Here is a 21,747-nt window from a genome sequence, read left to right as displayed (position 1 = left end):
CTCCCGAGCAACGTAATTTATGCCGACATAAGATGTAGTGCAGACATAGCCTAACAGATTCCACTGAAGGACGTGATTGTATTGTTTGTACCTTTATAGATCTCCTTTAGCTCCTTCACCCTTTTCTTTCTTTTCTTTTTCTGATTTGTGGACCATGATCTTTAAGTCCTTTATTTGCTGAGTCAAACTCCAATTCCCAATATTAAGCCTTGTAACAACATTGCCTTTTGCTTGTCCTTTTTGCATTTCTTACCCAGCATTATCTGTTGGAGTTCCTTTTCCAGTCTGTCCCAGTATCCCCCAAATACATCAGTGGGTAGTCCACAGGGGCCTCCTTTGGATTCAACTCACCCCTCCGGTGCCCTGTATTTGCCAAATTTGAACACTTCTAATGTCATTGCTAAGCTTCTGGGTTGTGAACCTTGACCGAAAAGCTACACGTATAATAAATTACACATTATCTGTTCCAGATGCATGGATCCTGGTTGAGTCACAGCACCACTAATGACCTCTGAGATGGATGACAGCGGGATGACCTCTGAGACCTCTTTCCATTTGGCTTCCCAAGAGCTCAGTTCCAGCTTTCGTCACTCAGGTATCCTTATTCGGCACACAGCAGCGTTCTGCTGATTAGATTCAAACACGGGGGAGATGGGGCAGATGAATGCAGGGTACATCACATCTCCAAAGTTACACAGAAACCCTCTCCCTTTATATACATTGCATATCTCCTTGCATTCCCTATACATTATATAATTTATTGATTGGATTGGCTACTTCACAGGAACCAATCCCTGTGCAGCATGTGCTGTCCGTGCGCTGCCCATACTTCGACTTCCTCTTTACCTGATCTCTATATTCCTAACTTATTATGTCCCTTGTTATCTAGCTCATAATAAATAGTTCCCTGGGTGTTCTCCCTCTTCTCTTAGTTGGCTCAGACATTCTGTCTTTTTAGCCTACTGATGTATTTACTTATCTTATTTAGCACAAACATTCTGTTTTCAACCTGATGATTCATTTATATCCCTAATTTTATCTTCCAAAAAATGAGCCATCCTTCCATGTGTTAATTACTCATGTCGGGCCAGGCCTCAGCTACAATAATAGATTAGACATTGATCCCTTGACTAGCAAATGAGATTTTTAATCATTTATAATCTTGACCATTGAACATACTTTTGCAAATTTTGGGAGACTATATTAAGGCTGTCTAGGAAGTATAAGTCTCTTGGAATTATAGTGAAGTGTCACTGTTCTAAAATGTAGTGTTTGAGACCATTATTGTCAAATGTTATGGGTTGGTGAGATGATATCTTTGATTGGACCAACTTCTGTTGGTGAAAGAGACAAGATTTTGAGCTTACACAGAGCTCGTTGTCACAGCTAAATACAAGATGGAACAGATTGTTTAGCATAAGAAGTTAACACATATTCTAAGAGACTGGTCAAGGTGAAGTGTCCCGTTAGCAGCTCTGCAGTCAGAGGACACAAAATGGAGGTTAGTGAATTACAGCTTGTTGTAGTAAATCATAAATCTTCATGTTGTGATAGGCATGTGTAGGATCCATGGATCTTGAAAGGTGTGTGGTGGGGGCACTGATCCTGGTAGTAGTGGAGCTATGCCTACTAGTTTTACATCTGTTGTTGTTGCAGGGTCTGGTGCTGCTTTGAGTTGGTGGGTCCTGGTCTGTGGGGAGCTTGCTTCTGATGATGAGCTTGGTGAGACTGGGGGGTTGTTTGGAGGCCAGAAGAGGGGATTCGGGAAAGGTTTCTTTCAGGATGAGTATGGGTTTTAATAGTTTAATGATACCCCATGTCACGTGTTTATGGGTTGTTTTTTAATGTGGGAGAGATAAATGTTTAGCATTGATATAGTACATTTCTTTAATAAGTGAAGTATATTGACAGAGCTCTAGACATTGGAAAATAGGGGCACACTGATAAATGCCTTTGAGGTGATTAAGGCTAAAGATTCACCAGAACAGTACCTCAGAGGAAGTTATTCCTGTTGAAACTCAGAGCATCATCTTCTAATCCCTAAAGTGTGTGTACTCGCCAGACTGAAACTTTTTGTAGGAGTTATTTGTCCTCCATTATGTTGTCAAAAAAGTGGCAATCTGACCTTCTGCTCTGACCAAGTGTTACCGACAAAAGGAAGGGGCCAAGAGAATGTTGAACCAGGAAAAGCTCCAAAGCTATGAATTACAACATTAATCTTTTTGTTTTTTTGTGGGAGGCTAACTTTGGAAGTTTTAGTGACCTGATACTGTCCTTACTCTCTCTTGTGTTCCCCTTTACTGCTCTGTTATTTGTCCTCCCTCCCCCCCCCCCCCCACATGCTGCTCCACAATGGGAGGCAGGAGCATTCAATTATGCCACTCAGAGGCTGGACTGAGTGTCACAGGTGTACCAGGCTTTAACTTGGGCTGTCAGGGTGCTACACGAGCCTCCATCTGTGTACACAGGAGCTGCTCTTAAAGTTGGCTACAACAGGGACCACCATGGAATTAGGAAGGGAAAATGAGTGGCTTACAAGGAGCCACTTGCCAGTTTACCTGCAACAGCAAGATTGGATCTAGGGTCCTGTAGCTCTCCAACTCCTCCTATTCCTTTCCTCTTCCCTGACTTCACAGGGGCTACTGACATGCTTAGAGTGAAGTATGTGCAAAAGTGTTTTGATGGATCATGTCCTTAGAATGCATCTGTTTAGTTTTCTATTCCTAAAGTTAACAGTATTGGCGAGTAGCCTCCCCTTCATATGCAAGTAGGAGTTGTGTGCATTTTTGCAGAGAGAATATACTTCATTCTCTTCATCTGAGTTTAATCTACTGTAATTTAAATCTGAAATTGGCAGAATTTAGCACTAACACCTAAATTACGCAAAGCCCAAATTCACACAGCTACAGTATATGAGTCATGTTTGAAATCTTGCCAAGAGATGAGAGGGTATTTTTCAGGTTATTTGTATGCACAGGTTTTAGTCAGGATCTTTCCAAACACTTTAAGATTTCCAAAAAGGTGAAAGTCACACAATGGTTTAGAGTGCCAACACATAGGGAGATGTATGTGAGGGGGAGAACTAGAAGTTAAGGGTGCTCAGCATTTACTGCACATTACTGAAACAAATAATTTTACAAATCTAATGTACCTATCTCTGTTTATGTTTTTTGTTTCCTTTTTAAATTTATTTCAGTCTGGACATGTCAGTTTCACTTTTGTTTATAGTCACTTCCCCTGTCAAGTTCACAGTGCCACAGTCTTTGAGCTGCAAGGTGAAATTTTGTTGTTGTTGTTGTTTTTATTTTATTTTCCTAGTGGTAGATTCAGATTCATTATGATCTCTTTAGCTTGCATTCACGGATGTTGCCCTTCCTGGGTTTTTTTTTTTTTTAAAGGGGCCAGAAGGTGGGGCTGAATGACAGAATTTTCAGATTTTTACCAAGGCCTTCGCTGTGCTACTCAGGGCCCCAGTTATTTTCTAGGTACAGTCAGGTAGACTTAGTGCTGTGATTTTTAAAATATTATGCTACAGTATTGATTTTTTTTTTAAACTGAGCAATAGATTTTCACTGTACGCTCAAATCCTGGTCAAGGGACCCAGCACTGATCTCAAATCAGTTTTATACTAGTGTAGCTACACTGAATTCAGTAGCTATTCCTGATTAATACCAGGGTAAGTGAACTAAGAATCTGGCCAAGTATTTACTGCATATCATTTACATATAGGTGTATGCTTGTATTTGTCAGTAATGGTGTATTTTTTTCACCTGTACTATGAACAGGAAAGTGCAGTATTTTTCTTTCTAGTGTTAATGAGAAGTAATCACTGTCACAAATACACATGCTAATTTGTAGTACTGATCCCTATCTGTTACTGATACTGGGCCAAATCCTGAGTTCATTATTGAGTCCATCCTTAGTGTGTGGAATGGGCATTTGCCTGAGTACTGATGAACTAAAATCCCAGCGAAGACTTAAGGGTTTTACCCGTGGAATTTTTAGCAATTATTAATTACTTGTATTACAGTAGCACCTAGGATCAGTTCCCCATGCTAGCTTTGTGTGCATAGACACTGTATTATAGATAAATAAAATGAACTGTTGTGCATTTTGTTACATGAAATATACCGACTTGAAAGGATAAATAATTTTCCCAGTATCTTTCTGCCACAATAGTTGAAGAAAAGGTTGCCTTGTATCTGAAGAATTGAAGATGAGACAATATTATTGTACATACTGGCTCCATGTTGCTGTTTAGCCAAGTGCAGGCTGTTTTTTAGGGCAGGTATAAGTTGTGCATTTAAGTTAATTATTAAAAACCTGAGTTTTGGTCATTTAAAGCCAATTTACTAAAAATAAAAGAAATCTCTTTCTATTTCAAATGAGTTTTGTTGTCAAGGCAACAAAGGGGCTGCAGATAGCAAGAATACTACGAATCCTGTAGCACAGGGGTCGGCAACCTTTCAGAAGTGGTGTGCCGAGTCTTCCTTTATTCACTCTAATTTAAGGTTTCGCTTGCCAGTAATACATTTTAACGTTTTTTAGAAGGTCTCTTTCTATAAGTCTATAATATATAACTAAACTATTGTTGTATGTAAAGTAAATAAGGTTTTTAAAATGTTTAAGAAGCTTCATTTAAAATTAAATTAAAATGCAGAGTCCCCTGGACCAGTGGCCAGGACCTGAAAATCACTGAAAATCAGCTCGTGTGCCGTCTTTGGCACGTGTGCCAGAGGTTGCCTACCCCTGCTGTAGCATTTTGTCAGGTCAAGTACATCAGCAGTGTCCAGCCCATCTGTGGATTCTGAGAAGTGATTACTACTCTCATAGGTAGTCCCTTTATGGAGCTGACTGGGACTAGTTTTCCTCCTCTGAGCAATTATTGTTTCATGCTTTTCTGAATAAGAAAAGGAATGAGCCATTTTCTTACTAGATGTTATGAGCAGTGTGTCCCATAGTGGATGATTTTCAAGAAGCCACAATGTTAATGGCTCGAATGTTGAAAGAAGGCTGTAGAATTACTAACAAGAGATAAAATAGGAACAAAAAGGAGAAAAGAGGTGTCAATAATGACTGGGCTTTGCATTTTGAGGTTCTTGATTTTTCTCAAATGAACTAGTGCTGAGGCAAAATAGTCAAATATGTCAAGTGGAAAAAATCCCTCCCACTGAACACCTTTCATCCAGGACACAGAAAATCCCTGGGAGAGAACTTTCTCAAGAAAAGCTGAAGAGATACTTCCCCCTATCTTGCTCAGGAATTAAAAGTAAAAGTAGGGAGGGTGCAATTTTGTTGTTTTACACTGTGCTCAATCTAAGGGAAAAAGTGGGTGCAAGTACCTTAAGCATGCAAGCATGGTGCAAATACCTGTAGCCTAGTGGACCGAGTACAGTACTAGGAGAGCAGGATTCCATTCCAGACTATGTGACTGACTCTCTGCCTGACCTTGAGCAAGTTACTTAAATTATTTGTGCCTCAGTTTCCCCTGTAAAATGGAGATGATAATACCTAGCTCTTTGCATAATTAGAGCTTAAAGTGCTTTACAGAGGTGATTAGTAGCATTCTTCCCATTTTACAGATGGGGAAACTGAGGCACAGGGAAGAAAATGACTTGCCCAAGCTCACTTAGGACGAAGAACCAGGGCTTGAACCCAGGTTGTCTAACAGCTTGTCTAGTGACTTATCTACTAAGCTATATTAGCTTTACATAAACTACTTTATGAAGTGCTTTAGGGCAGAGGTTCTCAACTTTTTTCTCACTGAGCTGTGCGCCCCGCCCCCCATGCTATAAAAACGCCACGGCCCAGCTGTGCCACAACAACTGATTTTCTGCATATAAAAGCCAGGGCCAGCATTCGGGGATACAAGCAGGGCAATTGCCCAGGGCCCTGTGCCACAAGGGGAACTGTGAAGCTAAGTTGCTCAGGCTTTGGCTTCAGCCCTGGGTGGTGGGGCTCAGGGCTCCAGGCTTCAGCCCCATGTGGTGGGGCTTTGACTTTCTGCCCTGGGTCCCAGTGAGTCTAACACTAACCCTGCTAGGAGGACCCCCTGAAACCTGCTCGTGGCCCCCAAGATGGCCCCAGACCTCTGGTTGAGAACCACTGCTTTAGGATACTCTCTGAAGTGCTTCTCATCCACATACAAAAGTGTGTAGAACTAAACCAGTTAGAGAACTGTTTCGAATAGACAGTGCATTTAACAGGCCTGGGACTGGTTCAATCTAAACCATTTTAGTGCCAGTGTGGACATGAAAAAGCCAAAACAGTTCACCTTGTCCTCCCACTGCTGTCTTCCAGTGCACTGATGGCCTATTGAAATCTACCAGAACACACTGCTTTTGGAAACTGTAGGACATTGTGACAGAATGCACTCCTGTATTCACACCCTACACACTATTTTAATAAACTTTGCACAAGGAATGCCTTGTAAGGTATCATTTTAAAATGCATAATTTGCTGGTCAGTATTGTCCTGATAAAATATATGTGGCAACATTGCTTGTGAAGTTATATGATTTTCCTGTATGATATTAACACGTTTGAAACCCCAAAGCCCTGCCCAGGCAGAAGTCAGGTCTGTCCTAAATAAAGGAAGGAATGTGTGCTTGCCTTAATTTGCATTTAAGCAGTAAATAGAGTTATCAAGCAGGAAGGGAAAACAAAGAATGCTCAAAACAGGTGAAAAAAGCCAAGTTCCCGCAGGGAACTTCCTTCCACATAGACTCTTTATCTCCCAGTTCCCAGCTGGAAATCCTTTTCAAAGAGGAAGAGGAGACTATAAAAAGGAGCAAACACCCCAAGACACCCCCCTCTCTCCCTGCCCATTGCATTCTCTGCACCTGAGAAAACAAAAGGAAACAGCCATTGGAATTTGGCCCTGAAGAGTTAGGTTAGTAACCATGTTGGAAGCATATGGTGAGGAATTTTACTTGAATTTAATATAGTTTGTTAAGTTAGGCACTAGTAAGCATTGTGTATTTTTCTTGTAACCATTTCTGACTTTTATGCCGCATTACTTGTACTCACTTAAAATTTCTCTTTGTAGTTAATAAGCTTGTTTCACTGTTTTATCTAATCCAATGTGTTCAAGTTGAAGTGTCTGGGTAACTCTATTTAAGATAATAAAATGGTATATTATTCCCTTAAAGGAGTAATGGATTTAAAATATTTCTACTGTCCAGGAGAGGGCAGTACAGGACATACATTTCTGGGGTTAAATCCGGGAGTGGAGGTGTGTTGGGGTCACCCTTAAGTATAACCCAGGCTTGTGAGGGTCAGGGTGTAACTGGCAGGCTGCAGTTACACACAAACACTCACTGCATGCTGGAAGGCAGTGAGTGGCCCAGGTGGGAGCTACTTCAGCAAGGCATTGTAAGGCACCCAAGGTTGCAGGGCAGAGGTGACGCAGCCCCCCACTGGTCTGAATTGTACCCTGGTATGTAACAGACACATACCTAGAGGGCATTGTAACTTGAAAAGGTTTAGAATAGCTGTAGTATGGATGCAGGACAAACCTGTAACTGTTCTTAAACTAAAATAGTACGGCTAGAGTGTATGCAATGAACAGTTTTTGCTTAAATCGGTCCAGCAAGTTGAATTACAAACAGTTCAGTTACCTGTGGTACAACTAGCTAAAAGTACGTGCCCCAAAAGATGAAAGAGCAAAGCAGAGGAGTATAATTCACATAAAGAATGGCCATTGCTGCCAGAGTTCTTTCAAAATGAGATGGAGATCTGCTTAACAGAATAGGATCTTGTTTTTGAAAAAAAAAAAGCTGCCCCACATAGAAAAGGAAAAAAGAGAATGAAAGAAAGCAATAAGGCATATCACAATATCTTAAAGAAAGATTTCTCCCTACAGCAAAGCATTTTTCTCATTGGGACTTATTAAAATATAGACATTTTCTGCAAAAGAGAAAGAAATGAACAAAGCACACCATCAAAGCAGAATCTTGAGCAGTTTCATTCTGATAGTACGCCTTTCTAATTGAGATTGGATGGTGAGGAACACATCCCTTTAAAGGTTTCATACCAAATGTCTTCTGCATATGCAGGAACTAAATGTTAAATAAATCACACTGATTTCCCTAGTGAAAGAAATCTGGCTTTCTTATTTTGAAGAAGGCTGTGTAAAAAGGAACTGAGAGTTATCATCTGCAACTAATTAGTTCGTGTTAGTATCTAAATCACAGAAGCTAAGTTTCTAAAATTAGAAATGCAATAGAATAATGTAAAAAGAGCAAGTCTGCCATCCCCCCCAGCTCAAAAAAACCCCCCAAACCTGTGGTGACTGTCCACCTCCATATCAGGGAATGTGGTGCGCAGCCTCCACTAACCATGATGTAAACCGTCTGAGTCTGTTTCCCTTGTTCCCCCCAATCCCACCTCCCTGAGATCTGATTTGTATGCAGAGGAGATCCTCCTCTCTGTGTTAATCTCTTCTTAGAGGGAAGTGGGAATCAGATGCCTCCACAGCATCATTGCTCTCTTCTGTGGATGCTGTACATGGCTGTCTGTAGGTCCAGACAGGAAGGAAGAGGGGGTAAGCAAGGGTAGGATCTATGGTGAACACACTTTGTGCCCCACACCAACCCCACAGAAATTTGTGGCTCTTGAAGAAGTCATTGCAGAAGATGGGAGTATTTGACAGGCTATAAGGGAACATGGGAAGGCCTCTTCTTGACAATATAAAGGGCCAGAGTCTCAACCAGGTTTATATGACACTCAGCAGCCACTGCTGGAAGGGAATTCCCTACTGGCACATCTGCACCAAAGCAAGTCCCTGCTTCTGTTCCTTATCTTCCTGGTTTCAGGGCATGTTGAGGAAGAGAGAGGGCATGTCAGGGATAGAGTATAAGAGAGCACTGCTGTACTGACATAAGGTCCATTAAGGACCCTGCATGAGTGATGTACATCAGAGGTGCCTGGAAATAGCTCTGAGTAGGAATGGCCCTTGGACTCAGGGAGCTATAAGGCACTTCCCCCTGCCCACTACCTGTGCCAACCAGCAGTCTGGCACTGGAGACAATCAAGCCCTGTGTCTTCAAACCCATCTAAAATAATAGTGGTTTTACTGGCTGCCTGGGGGAAATAAGGAGTAAGATGTTTCCAAATCTCCCCTCCTTCAGACCCTCTCACCCCACATTTCCTTCCTTGTTTCCTTCTCTTCTGTGTTGTTGGTATTTGTAGTTTCTATTTTGCATTTGGTGTGAAGGATTGGTGTGAAGGACATTGCTCCACCAGAAGAAAGGCTTGCAGATCAAAGTTGCTGCACGTGAAAAGTGCACTAAATGAATGGCATTAATGAACCTTTTAAACTACAAGTTAACTAGAGAAAGGCCATTTCTTTACAATAACATCTTCAAAAAGGCTCAGTCAAACCAATGGGCTTCCTATAGGATGAAGAAAAGGAAGGCAATAAAAGGGTGGATTTAAAAGGAAAGTATAGAGTGCTTATTAGCTCCTAAACATCCATGAGATGAAAGTGCATGGTGCTCTCAGGTATTAGAGCCTGGACTGACATTAGTGTTCAATACTCATGCTGTAACCAAGTGACAAGTCAAGCCAAGAAAGAATAAAGCACAGCAATACAGCCAATTAGAAGTTCTTTTCCTCTTCCATAAAAGATTGCTTATATTAATGATGGAGACATAATGTATCGAAGAATAAGAACAATTTGATAGGCACTTAGGGTGAAATTCACCTTAGTGCAGAGGGACAGCATGAGGACTATATGTCATTTAAGGCAAGCCCTATTTTGATCTTAGTGCTGCATAGAGCTTGTGTTGACCTTCTGTACTGGAGTAAATTTCAGCCAGTTATCTATTTAAAACATTGCTGTTTCTAGGACTTGTCCCTGTAACCTTTTCCCATGTGAGCAATCCTTAGGGAAACAGTCCCACTAAATTCAGTGGAACTTCTTGCATGAATAATGTCTGCTGGATTGGCCCCAATCCTGCAGTGAGACCTATCTGAGTGACAGGGTATGCCCGCACAGAACTTATTGCAGGACTGCGCCTTTTGGTTACCTTTGCCTTTTGCCTCAAAATAATGCCCAAATAGTACAACATTACACACAAGCGTGATGAAGTTAACACTGCAATTTAAATGCATTTTAATGTATTGGTTTTGATTAATTTTACCCATTAGAATTCTTAGATATGTTTTGGTAAAAACAAGCTGGTGGTATTATCTTATTTCATACTGTCATAAATATAAAGGGAAGGGTAATCACCTTTAAAATTCCTCCTGACCAGAGGAAAAATCCTTTCACCTGTAAAGGGTTAAGAAGCTAAAGGTAACCTCGCTGGCACCTGACCAAAATGACCAATGAGAAGACAAGATACTTTCAAAAGCTGGGAGGAGGGAGAAAAACAAAGGGTCTGTGTGTGTCTGTGTGATGCTTTTGCTGGGGACAGAACAGGAATGGAGTCTTAGAACTTAGTAAGTAATCTAGCTAGGTATGTGTTAGATTATGATTTCTTTAAATGGCTGAGAAAATAGCTGTGCTGAATAGAATGAATATTCCTGTCTGTGTGTCTTTTTTGTAACTTAAGGTTTTGCGTAGAGGGATTCTCTATGTTTTGAATCTAATTACCCTGTAAGGTATCTACCATCCTGATTTTACAGAGGTGATTCTTTTTTACTTCTATTAAAAGTCTTCTTGTAAGAAAACTGAATGCTTTTTCATTGTTCTTAAGATCCAAGGGTTTGGGTCTGTGGTCACCTATGCAAATTGGTGAGGATTTTTACCAAACCTTCCCCAGGAAGTGGGGTGCAAGGGTTGGGAGGATTTTGGGGGGGAAAGATGTTTCCAAACGACGCTTTCCTAATAAAAATAAACCCAGATAAATGTTTGGTGGTGGCAGTGGAAGTCCAAGGGCAAAGGGTAAAATAGTTTGTACCTTGGGGAAGTTTTAACCTAAGCTGGTAAAAGTAAGCTTAGGAGGTTTTCATGCAGGTCCCCACATCTATACCCTAGAGTTCAGAGTGGGGAAGGAACCTTGACACATACTTACTATTTATAAGACTCGTACCAAAAAAATGTCAGCAATTTAAGTCACTGGCATGGGCAAGTGATTTTGTGCACAAAGAAGTTTCAGGAATTGGAGATGTTCTCATTTAGGTGGACTAAAATGAAATACTGAAGACTTCAAATAACATCTAAGACCTTTTCAAAAAACTGTGTGCTAAGCACTATTGCAGACAGTTACAAAAGACATCAATCACAGGACATTACTAAACAAACATGTGGTGTGATGGTGCAACGAAAGCCAAGGGAGTTCATCATCTTGAAGAATCAAGCCCATGTGCAGCAAGATTCTTCACATGCAAAATAAACATTCTCAGGTTCCTTGTTCCATGCAATATGCTGGATACAGTCTTGAAGGCATGTATGATTAGCCACATCTGGCTAAATTTGAGACTGAAAATTGAAAGAATGTGGCTTACCCAAAGGAAAATGCTGATGTCTTTCTTTCATATTTTGTTGCAGGCAGATGCCTGTTAGCTCAATATAATTTGAACCTACAGAACAAGAACAAATTGCCCACATCAAAATATTCTTTGCTCCCATATCCATCCCCAAATTAAGTGACTAATTGTTTTGTTGAACACACATTACCTGTTTTGGAAAAATATTTAGGAGTGTGAAATATTCCCCCATTTTTTAAACTTAAAAAATATTATATAGTTATTCAAGGGTGGGGGGGGGGAGAACCTAAAACATTTCTTAATTTGTTAAATGGCTTTTTTCCCCCAGGTTGAAATAGTGGCTGGGACAGTGCTCTAGAATTCTAGTTTGTTTTTAAAATAACTTTATTTACATAATTATGATGACTATACTCAAAGTCTAGAAAATCTATGCAACCAAATATGGATAGACTTGTGTGTCTCTCTCTCTCTCTCACTCACGCACACGCGTGCGACACTGGTTCTTTTTTATTCTTCAGGATGAAATGGGCTATAAAAATGTAAGATACTATTTATTATTGCTATTATTTGTAACTGAAAACAATAAAAATGAAATAGGATGTTGTCTCTGCTCATATAGCAGATCATGAAACAGTTAGAAGGACTATAGAAATAGCTGACAACCCAACCACAGGTAAAATGTGCACACTATTAAACCTCAGCTTTATAATAACTGTGAATAATATAGTTCTTCCTCAGAGGCAAAAATAGTATAATTAGCACTTTGCACTAAGCAGAGCATATACACATCTTGGATAGAGTGGAAACTTATCCTTTTCCTGGGGTTTGACCTTAATGTTAAATTAAACAACAGCAAAAGATAGCTTGGTTGTGCCTAGCATGAAATCCTGGTTCTATTGACTTATTATTCTGATTATTATTTTATTATTTGTATTACAGTAGTACTTAGGAGCCCTGGTCATGGATCAGGACCCCACTGTGCTAGGTGCTGCACAAACATAGAATAAAAAAAGATGGGTCCTGCCCCAAGGAGCTTACAATCTCTGTGGAAAACAAGGTGGATACAGACATACGGGGGAGTACAAGGAAACAATGAAACAATATTGGTGAACATGATAGGCAGAGGTCTCAGCACAGCAGCAGTCTAACTGTTGTAGAGCCAGGATTTCATTATAGAATTTTCTTGTCTGGATCTCTCTGCCCCTAGATCTATCTGCCGGAGAGACACACATTCTAACCCCTCTTTTATTGGAGCAGACAAAATCGATCTAACCTCAGAGTGACTCAGCAAAAATACTACTTCAGCTCTATAGCACGCGCAAGCATTTGACATCAATATGACTAGGCTTGGCAGAATGCAATTTTTGGTTTTTTTTTATATATTTTCAACAGATAATACTTGTTTATTTTTAAGCATTTATTTTTATCTATTTAAATTTTCGAAGTTGGGAGAAATGGGGGGTGGGACAGACAATTATTTAATGACAGTAGATGTTGAGATTAAAAAAATTAAGTTTGTTGCCGTTAGCCACAAGTTAACAACATCACGTCAAAATATACCAAGTCAATATCCTTAAATCAAAATCTAAGTTCTCAAGCATTGCTTGTCTGACTTCGCATATCTGCAAATTTTGATTATTATCAAAAGGAAATTTTTTTTTGTGTTAGTGTGTGTGCAGTAAAATCAACAGTTACTGACATTTGCCCATAAAAATCTAATCCTTCCAAGCCTAAGGATGACTCACCAGATTGTTCTTATTTCAGTGTGGATTCCTTGTGGGAATATTTCATAGGGGCAAAGTCTTCACGTGTATCTTTCACTCTAAATAAATAAGGAAATCTCTCTGAACTCTCATACAGAAGACAAAGCAAAAACCTCAAACAACCCACATTCCATCCTCACATTTCATATGGCTTCATAACACTGCAATGAACACTACTGTTCAAAGAGTACAGCTTTACCTCTAATAATGTAGGATAGAGAGAAGGACAGTCGAGTTCTGACTTAGCAGGAACAAATGGTAGAAAAGTAGAAGCTGGAAACCTTCCAAATGGAAAACTAAGAGTCAGCCCCAAATTTTAAAAACTATTTTTGCTGACTGGTGTTATGTCTTTAGAAATAAAAACTCTGATTGAACTACTCTGTAATTTCTTGATATATACACCCTTGGGAAAGCACAGAACTGATAGCTTTGGAAGTTTTACCTGAGTAAGGCCTGCAAGAGTAAGACCCATAAATAAATCTCCAACCACAGATGGTTACCGTGCTGATTTTAAAAAAAAACCACATTATTTAGTAATGATTTATTACTTCTCATTAGGAATTTACTTTCATACTCCAATGTAACATTTTACCTTAATCCTTTCTATATCTCCTCTCTTTCCTTTCATCCCACCAAAATAGGGTGACCTAGATAGCAAGTGTGAAAAATCAGGAGGAGGTAGTGGGGTAATAGAAGCTCATATTAAAAAAAAACAAACCCAAATATCAGGACTGTCCCTATAAAATCGGGACAACTGGTCACCCTACACCAAAATGACAGAAGCCCATCTATGCAGTTCACAGCCAATTTGTAACTTAGAAGAAGCTAACAAAAATTATAGCCTTGTGACTAGACAGCATATTTATAAAATTTGTACATGCAGATCAAACAAATTCACTAGAAATATAGATATCTTAGACCCCTAAGTATAACTAAGATAGCTAATGAGGCAAACTAATTGCTTACAGAGTAGAAACATTTCTGCAGTCAGAGTGATGCTTTTGCACATGATTAAATAATTCTATGCCAGTGCCCCTTTAATTCACAAACTGTATCACAACAATGTAGAAGACTCTAAATGATGAGGTGAACAAATAGTATTTGCTCCTGTTCATTTTTTCACTACACATACCAAACAGGTGCTGTTTCTTCCATCTGTTATCTGTGTTAATAATTGAACTGTCAACTCAGAAATTGCTTTCTCAGGGGCACTTTTTTTTTTTCAACCAGTCCTAGAGCTATTACCATATATATTCTTCTTCAAGTGATTGCCCACATGGATTCTGCTTCTGGTGTGCATTCGCCCCATGCACATGACATTGGTTCTTTTGACCAGCAATGTTTCTTGGGAGCGTGTCTGCACCCTGGATGCTCTCTCACACACACACCTCTATCTAAGGGCACAAAGGATGGAGCAGGCCCAACCATCCCTCGGTTCCTTCTTACTGACGTGTTTGTAAGAGAGAATCCATGTCCGCTTCTCGTGCAGATTATGCAACTCAAATCCTTTTTGTATATATAGTTAATTAGTATATTAGCATAGATAATATAGTTGTTAGTTTGTTCTGATTATATTTTTTCTCTCTGTTGGCTGTAAAAAAAAAACAGAACAACTTTGTTAGTGTTAGGAACTACTCCAACACTGGGATTTAGCCTCCATGACTGAAGCAAAGTCCTCATGCTTCAAAACATTTCCCTCTTGTGAATGTGACTATTCCACTGAAAAATGGGCACTCAAAATGACTTTTGCCTTGGGGACAGGCATATGCTCAATGTGTATTCAGTTTGTCTTTCGTTTTCAAAGAGGACTCAAACAGTGAGAGAGTCCCACCTTAAATTATTTCTCCTGGAGTGCTCGATGAGAGCCTTCTCAGATCTAGAGGAAAAAGGCTGTAACACAATGTTTCCTAAGTGGTGGGTCCTTCAAAAAAGAACTAGGTAAATCCCTGGAGGATAGGTCCATCAATGGCTATTAAGAAGGATGGACAGTGGTCATGTCCCTAGCCTCTGTTTGCCAGAAGCTGGGAATGGACAACAGGGGATGGATCACTTGATGATTATCTGGTCTGTTCATTCCCTCTCAGGCACCTGGCATTGGCTACTGTTGGAAGACAGGATACTGGACTAGATGGACCTTTGGTCTGACTCAGTATGGCCGTTCTTATGTCCTGACCCACTAGTGGGTTGCGGGAAAGTTCTAGATGGGTTGTGGCACCCAAAGCAAATGTATGTTTCTCTTAGCATTGTGAGGAGGGGAGGCCCAGAAAGAGGAGGCTGGGTATGGAGAGTAAGCCTGCCCTGCACTCACCCTGGACTGGCAGCTCCTTTCATGTGAGACTAGGCTTGCAACACTTAGAGCAGGAAGCCGGGCACAGCCCTGTGGGACAGGAGCTGCTGCTGTGGGGGAGTCATGAGTGTGGGTCTGTCTCTGTCTCCAACCCCCTTCCCAGGGCTTCCTTCCACACTGGGCCGTGATTAGGGTTGCGGTGCTGGGGTAGATATTTAATTGTGGGTAGAAAAAAAAGAGAAAATGAAGTTGGTGGGTCACTTTAGTGAAAGGTTTGGCAATCACAACTCTAACAGACCTGAACAGGCTTCATCCCTTAGCGCTCCTGTGAGTTGTGGTTTAACTCCGAGCTCCTGGGCTCATTCACCAAAGAAGGCATCATCTATTGAGACTGGTATAGCAGCTAAGTCCTCCTCCAGCTGTCATATGAAAGGGGGTAGAAAGGAAAACTGATTCTTCACCCTCTCCAGGACCAAGTAAAAATAAAAGGCATACATCACTTCAGGCTGCTCAAAGGGTTCACTGCCAAAATTGGGTTCCTCTGACACCCTGACAGAGCCCAGTCTCCAAACAACACTACCGTTTTGAGTGAACCTCAGTACTTCACCTGGTACCAATTGCTTGGAACCTACATCAGCATACCTAATGCTGACAGCCCTGGCACCTGCAACCAAGGTGCTAGCCATCACAAAACAGTTGCTCTCACCACTGAGAGTACCAAACTATTTCTCAGATCACTCTGTACCAAAAGGACTGCACAGCCTGTCACCATTATTGTCTGTGTCTCTGAGAGTGCCTTGTACAGTACTGACTAATGACACCATGATGGTGCTAAACACTTCTTCAGTTCCAACAAAAGGCAGACTTAGCTCACCCTGGAACCCCTGTGAGGGTAGCCCTGCTGCTAGAGGAGGAGTACACCTGTTCTTCCTCCACTTTAGAGCATCCACTACCCACTCACCTCAGCCCCATTCACTTGACCCTTATTGGTCAGACAGCGAGTCTAGGACCATTACTATAACCATAAGGGATCTAGGAAAGCGCGCTCACCATGGTATCCATCTGCATTGCAACTAGACCCTGACCCCTGTTAGATAATGTTAGATCCTGGCCCTACTGAGGGCCTGTGACATGCAGCCAGCAAGGAAACTGAGCTCTGCTTCCTCCTCTAAAGCTAGATCTCCATCCCCTGGAAAGTCCCACAGGGTTATTCAAGAGGCATAGGTGGCGCTTACTCCTCACACTCTTCAGCAAGAAGAACAGGGAAGTGAAGATGAACACCTGCAAACTAATAACATCTGATTCCAGCAGCTATCTCCTCATCCTCCCCAGGTGATGCAGTTATGCCCACTACTTCTATTCAGCCAGGTGATTATAAGACATTTCAAGAACTTCAGCTCTGAATGACAGTTACTATTGAAATCCCTGTAAAGGTAGTGCAGAAAAAAATCTCACAAGCTGCTTGACACTTTGCACATGTCAATGCATGGAAGATTGGCCCTGCCATTTAATGAGGGGCTGTTAGAGCCAGAAAAACATCTTTGGCAGACCCTAGCATCTGTGGTGTCAACCTCCAAAAAGGCAGACCAGTACTTTAGAGTACCTTCAGCTGGGTTTGAATACTTCTGGTGTATTCATCACAAAATCACATCAGTAACCCTGCCAGGCTTTCACAATATCCAAGCAAACCAGTGAAGCGGGCAATTCACTAGCAACCATGAATGGGTTGCGAAGGGCTCTATCCTACAGCATATCTTCTACAAGTAGGCATGCCAGACAATAGGTCTGTTTACCATAGATAAAAACAAAAAGTACCAGACTCCTGTCCTGGGGTAGGGGAGAAGATAGTGATCTGAGCCCAGGGGAATCTGTCAGATAGCTAGGTTCTTGAAGGGCCTCATTCATGTATTCTCCCCAGGCTGGGATCTTAATATAGTTTGATCTGGGTTAATGGGTCTTCCCTTTGAGGCCCTGGAAGCATTCTGTAAAGAGACTCTGAACATCCACCGTCTATGAGGTCACTGCTTCTGAATCACCAGATGGGGAATACATATTGACAATCACTTGAAAAAGAGAAAAATGTTATGTACCGCACGGTAACTGGTTATTTGAGATGTGTTATCCACATGAATTTCACGACCCCCTTCCTTCTGACTACTACAGAGTCATATACCCCTAGATTCTGTATTGGGAGAGGAACTGAGGGACAATTGGCCTGCTTTGCCCTTTATGCCCTCAGTTTGGGGCGGGGAGGTAAGGCATGAGAGTATCTAGGGCGCTGCAGAGAGCTGCCTCAGTAGACACTGCTGGCCAAAAGAATTTGATCTCGTGCATGGGGCGCATGTACAACAGAAGTGGAATCTGTGTGCACAACACTTCTCAAAAACAAAAAGCCACAGTGACAATGGGGTTAGAAACTTTGTATGAGCAATTTTAGTATCTAAAGCGATGTCAAATTGAAGTTCAGGACTAGAGATGTAGTTGCCTTGATTATAAATGTAATTGTTTGACCAACTCAAAACTGCTTTCCAAATTTACATGGGAAGATTTTTTGTAACTATATTTCTATTACAAAATATCTTCTGACTGCAGTTATCCAAAATAAAGACATTTGCAAGAGGCTGAGCTATCTAGTCCTAGCCCTGCAAAGCATTTAAGCATTATTCTTAACATTAAGCATGCTGAGTAGTCCCAATTTCTGGATTCTATATGACAGGAGAAAAGCACATGCTATTAATTATTAGCCTTATACTGTTTTGGTCTTTTAATATTTCTGCTAGAAATATTACAAACTACAGATATTACTGACATATTTTATTGATCTGGTAAATGTCTGATATTGCCATAAATACTGGCACTTTCTTAATTTAGAGAAGCACTTTCTTAATTTAAAGAATTAATTTAATTTCCATTGCCATCTGGAATTCCAGAAGCAACTAGCAGAGCACTCCAAAATTGTAAAACTCTCGAACAAAAGGTGGGCAAACTATTACTCATCAAACCCTCAACATCCTTTCTTCATCCATCATTTCCATCTTGTTTGAATTAGGTTTTAGCCAGCTGTCTCTCATCCAAAGGATGACATTCACCCTCATAAAGGATAGCCATCCAGGTCAAGACTGAGGCACACACATGGAAGGAAGCTTTCTCTGTTCAGTCTGTTTTATGGACAAAAAGCTTAATCTACTGATCATTTAGGTCTACGGAAGGACTCTCATTGACTTCAACTGTTGTTGGATCAGGCTCAAATAAAAGATGTTTGTTGCTAGGGCTAACACCTGTCTCTTTAAATTAGCACTAACTTTACTTTAATAAGAAGCAGAAGAAGATCAAAGTTGAACTAAATTCCTTTGGTGACAAATCTGTGCCATTAGCTGCATCTAAAATGGTGGTATGTGATGGTAATCCTTAGTAATGCTTCCTTTTTCAATTTAAAATTAAACTCTGAGAAATCAAATGCTATAAAGCCTTGCAAATACTTGCCAATACAAGATTTATATGTGACATATTTCCACTCAGGAGAATATCTAAATAGAGTACAGTATGTGTTGAACACATTTCTGCCAGAAATGTTTGATATTCAAAGAGTAGGTGTAACAAGCTGTGGGAACCAAGAAATTAAGAAAAATATTGCAATGCTGTCAAGAGTAAGTGTAGACATTTTATACCCACTAAAGTAAAAAGAAAAGCCTTACATTTAGAATAATTTGCTGACGCAACACTCAAGCAAAGCAGTAATTTAGATAGATAGTGATGTTTCTTTTACTACCCAACTTCTCTTCTGCTAAAAGAAAGCTAAATCTTTTAATCATTTAACTGCTGTGATGTACAACAGGTGGTGAATAAAAGGATGGTTTGAGGGGCTGATTCTTCTGAAAAAATCTTCTGCCTGTAGATCACCAAAGCCAGGATATGGATCCTGGGCCTAATTCCGGCCTCCTTCTGCTGTTTTGTGCTGCTCCATCTTCAGCAGAATAAAGGAGTCAGAGGCTGGTTTTACCTACTATCTAGGTACTCCACTTGTGGCATAGGGCCAGCATAGTAGCTTTATGACACTTGACTGCAAAGGTGGCATAAAGCCCACCTCATCCCCAGTTCAGAATATCTGCCTGTATCTCCATAGCAGGTCAACCTAGTCAGAGTTAATCAAGTCTGGCCTGCAAAAACAAAGACAACTCACTCCTTCTAAAAATGCAATGTAAAAACATCAATCCCACATTTATTTAAGAGAAAAGGAATAACACTTTTGTTGGAAACCCTCTTTTGACATGTTTTATTTTTAAACTTAAACATCTTTCAGCTCAAATGAATATAAACCCTGATTTTATAGCAAAACTAGGGCCGTTGTAAATAAACACAAATTACAACCAAAGCAAATGGAGATGAAACTGAATGAAAGACTAAATTTTGAATTAAAATAAAATGGTCTTTGAACCAGCTGGGGAAAAATGGACTCACGGAGAGTAATAAATACATTCATTGGGACCCAGTCACACTGTGATTATACACACACAACTTTCATTGATTTCTTCTTGGTTCCAATTCAAGTCAATGTCTGTTAAATGTGTAAGGGCTGCAGGCATGACCCCCTTTATGCTATTAATAGAATGACATTGTGAGGCCCATTAAGATGGATTTGACAAAGTGTGCCTCACAAGCATTCTAATTAGCAATGTAAAATTCTAGGAAGGCTCCCACAGAATCCCATTGGTTGTCTTTACTACAAGGGGAAAAAAAACCTCTTTCAGAGATGTTAAAAGAGTAGTTAATGGTGACTGGCCTCACTTGTCCTTGCAATGATTGATCACAGCCACACACCCACACTGTTTTTGGCAGAACCATTTTGGTGCGCTCTTGAGACTTCCATCCTGTTAAACTCTGTAGTATTTCTGGAAGCGAGTGCTCCTGGGAAACTTGAATATAGGTTGATTTGTTCTGGGATGATCGATTGGAAGAATTAGCTAAGTTGTGAAACACCTGGAGCAACTATTGGGTTGCAGATGCACGGTGTTGTATCTGCATTGCAAGTACCTAGTTTGATGCCGACAGACAGGATCGAACCTGGAGCCTCTGAAGCTTAAAGCATGAGCCAACTGGTTGTTAGCTAAGTCTGTAGCGCTGACTCAATCTCTTTCTCTAATTCAGGGGTGGGCAAACTTTTTGGCCCGAGAGCCACATCGGGGTTGTGAAACTGTATGGAGGGCCGGGTAGGGAAGGCTGTGCCTCCCCAAACAGCTTAGCCCCCGCCCCCAACCGCCCGCTCCCACTTCCTGCCCCCTGACTGCCCCCCCTCAGAACCTCCGACCCATCCAACCTTCCCTGCTCCTTGTCCCCTGACCACGCCCTCGGCTCCCGGGACCCCCACCCCTAACTGCCCCCCGGGACTCCACCCTCTAACCAAACCCCCCTGCTCCCTGTCCCCGACTGCCCCGCCCCCTGTCCACACCCCCGTCCCCTGACAGCCCCCCTGGGACTCCCATGCCTATCCAACCCCCCCTACTCCCCATCCCCTGACTGCCCTGCCCCCTATCCATACCCCCACCCCCTAACCGCCCCCCCAGTACTCCCACACCTAACCAATCCCTCCCCTTTTCCCATCCCCTGACCGTTCCCCCCCAGAACCTCCGCCCCATCCAACCGCCCCCTGCTCCCTGTCCCCTGACTGTCCCTCAGGATCCCTTGCCCCTTACCCAACCCCCCCCCCCCCCATCCCCTTACCATGCTGCTCAGAGCGGCAGGAGCTCACAGCCCTGCTGGAGCCAGCCATGCTGCCCATGCTGCCCAGCAGGCCAGAGCACTAGCAGCGCGTCTTTGTCACTGCGGGGGAGGGGCCGGGGGCTAGCCTCCCCGGCCAGGAGCTCAGGGGTCAGGCACGATGGTCCTGCAGGCCGGATGTGGCCCGCAGGCTGTAGTTTGCCCACCTCTGCTCTAATAGGTCTTGGTGCCACTAGATGGGACAGAACACCACACCCAGGAGGAGGTGTGTGGGTTACATACGTCCCCTAGCTAAGGAAGCGCGTCCCGAGCTTCAGAGACTTCCCAGTTGAAATCCCAGACGAGCCCCCACTTGTAATGCCAAGAGACCCTGGTCGTTGGGAGGCAGGATCAAAGCTGGAGCCTCTGTGGCTTCAAGCATGAGCCTCTACTGGCTATTAGCTACAGCTGTAGAGCAGATTCAATCTAATTGGTCTCGGTGCCACTAGATGGGACAGAACACCACACCCAGGAGGTGTGTGGGTTACACTGGCACAATGGGGTCATG

General features: G+C 41.8%; 1 protein-coding gene across 2 annotated transcripts in view; it reads left to right on the top strand.

The window, feature by feature from the left end:
- Positions 1-1,247: 1,247 nt before the first annotated feature.
- The window catches only part of RTKN2 (rhotekin 2), an 89,098-nt gene continuing 68,598 nt past the window's right edge, over positions 1,248-21,747 (top strand). For both annotated transcript variants that reach the window (XM_073353428.1, XM_073353426.1), the window contains exon 1: positions 1,248-1,501. Coding sequence is in view for 1 of the 2 variants with exons in the window: in XM_073353426.1 (XP_073209527.1) it covers positions 1,496-1,501 (6 nt within the window). In the remaining variant the exon portion in view is untranslated. The remainder of the gene's footprint in view (positions 1,502-21,747) is intronic.

This window comes from Lepidochelys kempii, chromosome 7, assembly GCF_965140285.1.
Source record: "Lepidochelys kempii isolate rLepKem1 chromosome 7, rLepKem1.hap1, whole genome shotgun sequence".
NCBI lineage: Eukaryota > Metazoa > Chordata > Testudines > Cheloniidae > Lepidochelys > Lepidochelys kempii.
Note: the sequence above shows the minus strand (reverse complement) of the source record. Positions and strands in the feature narration are given on the sequence as shown.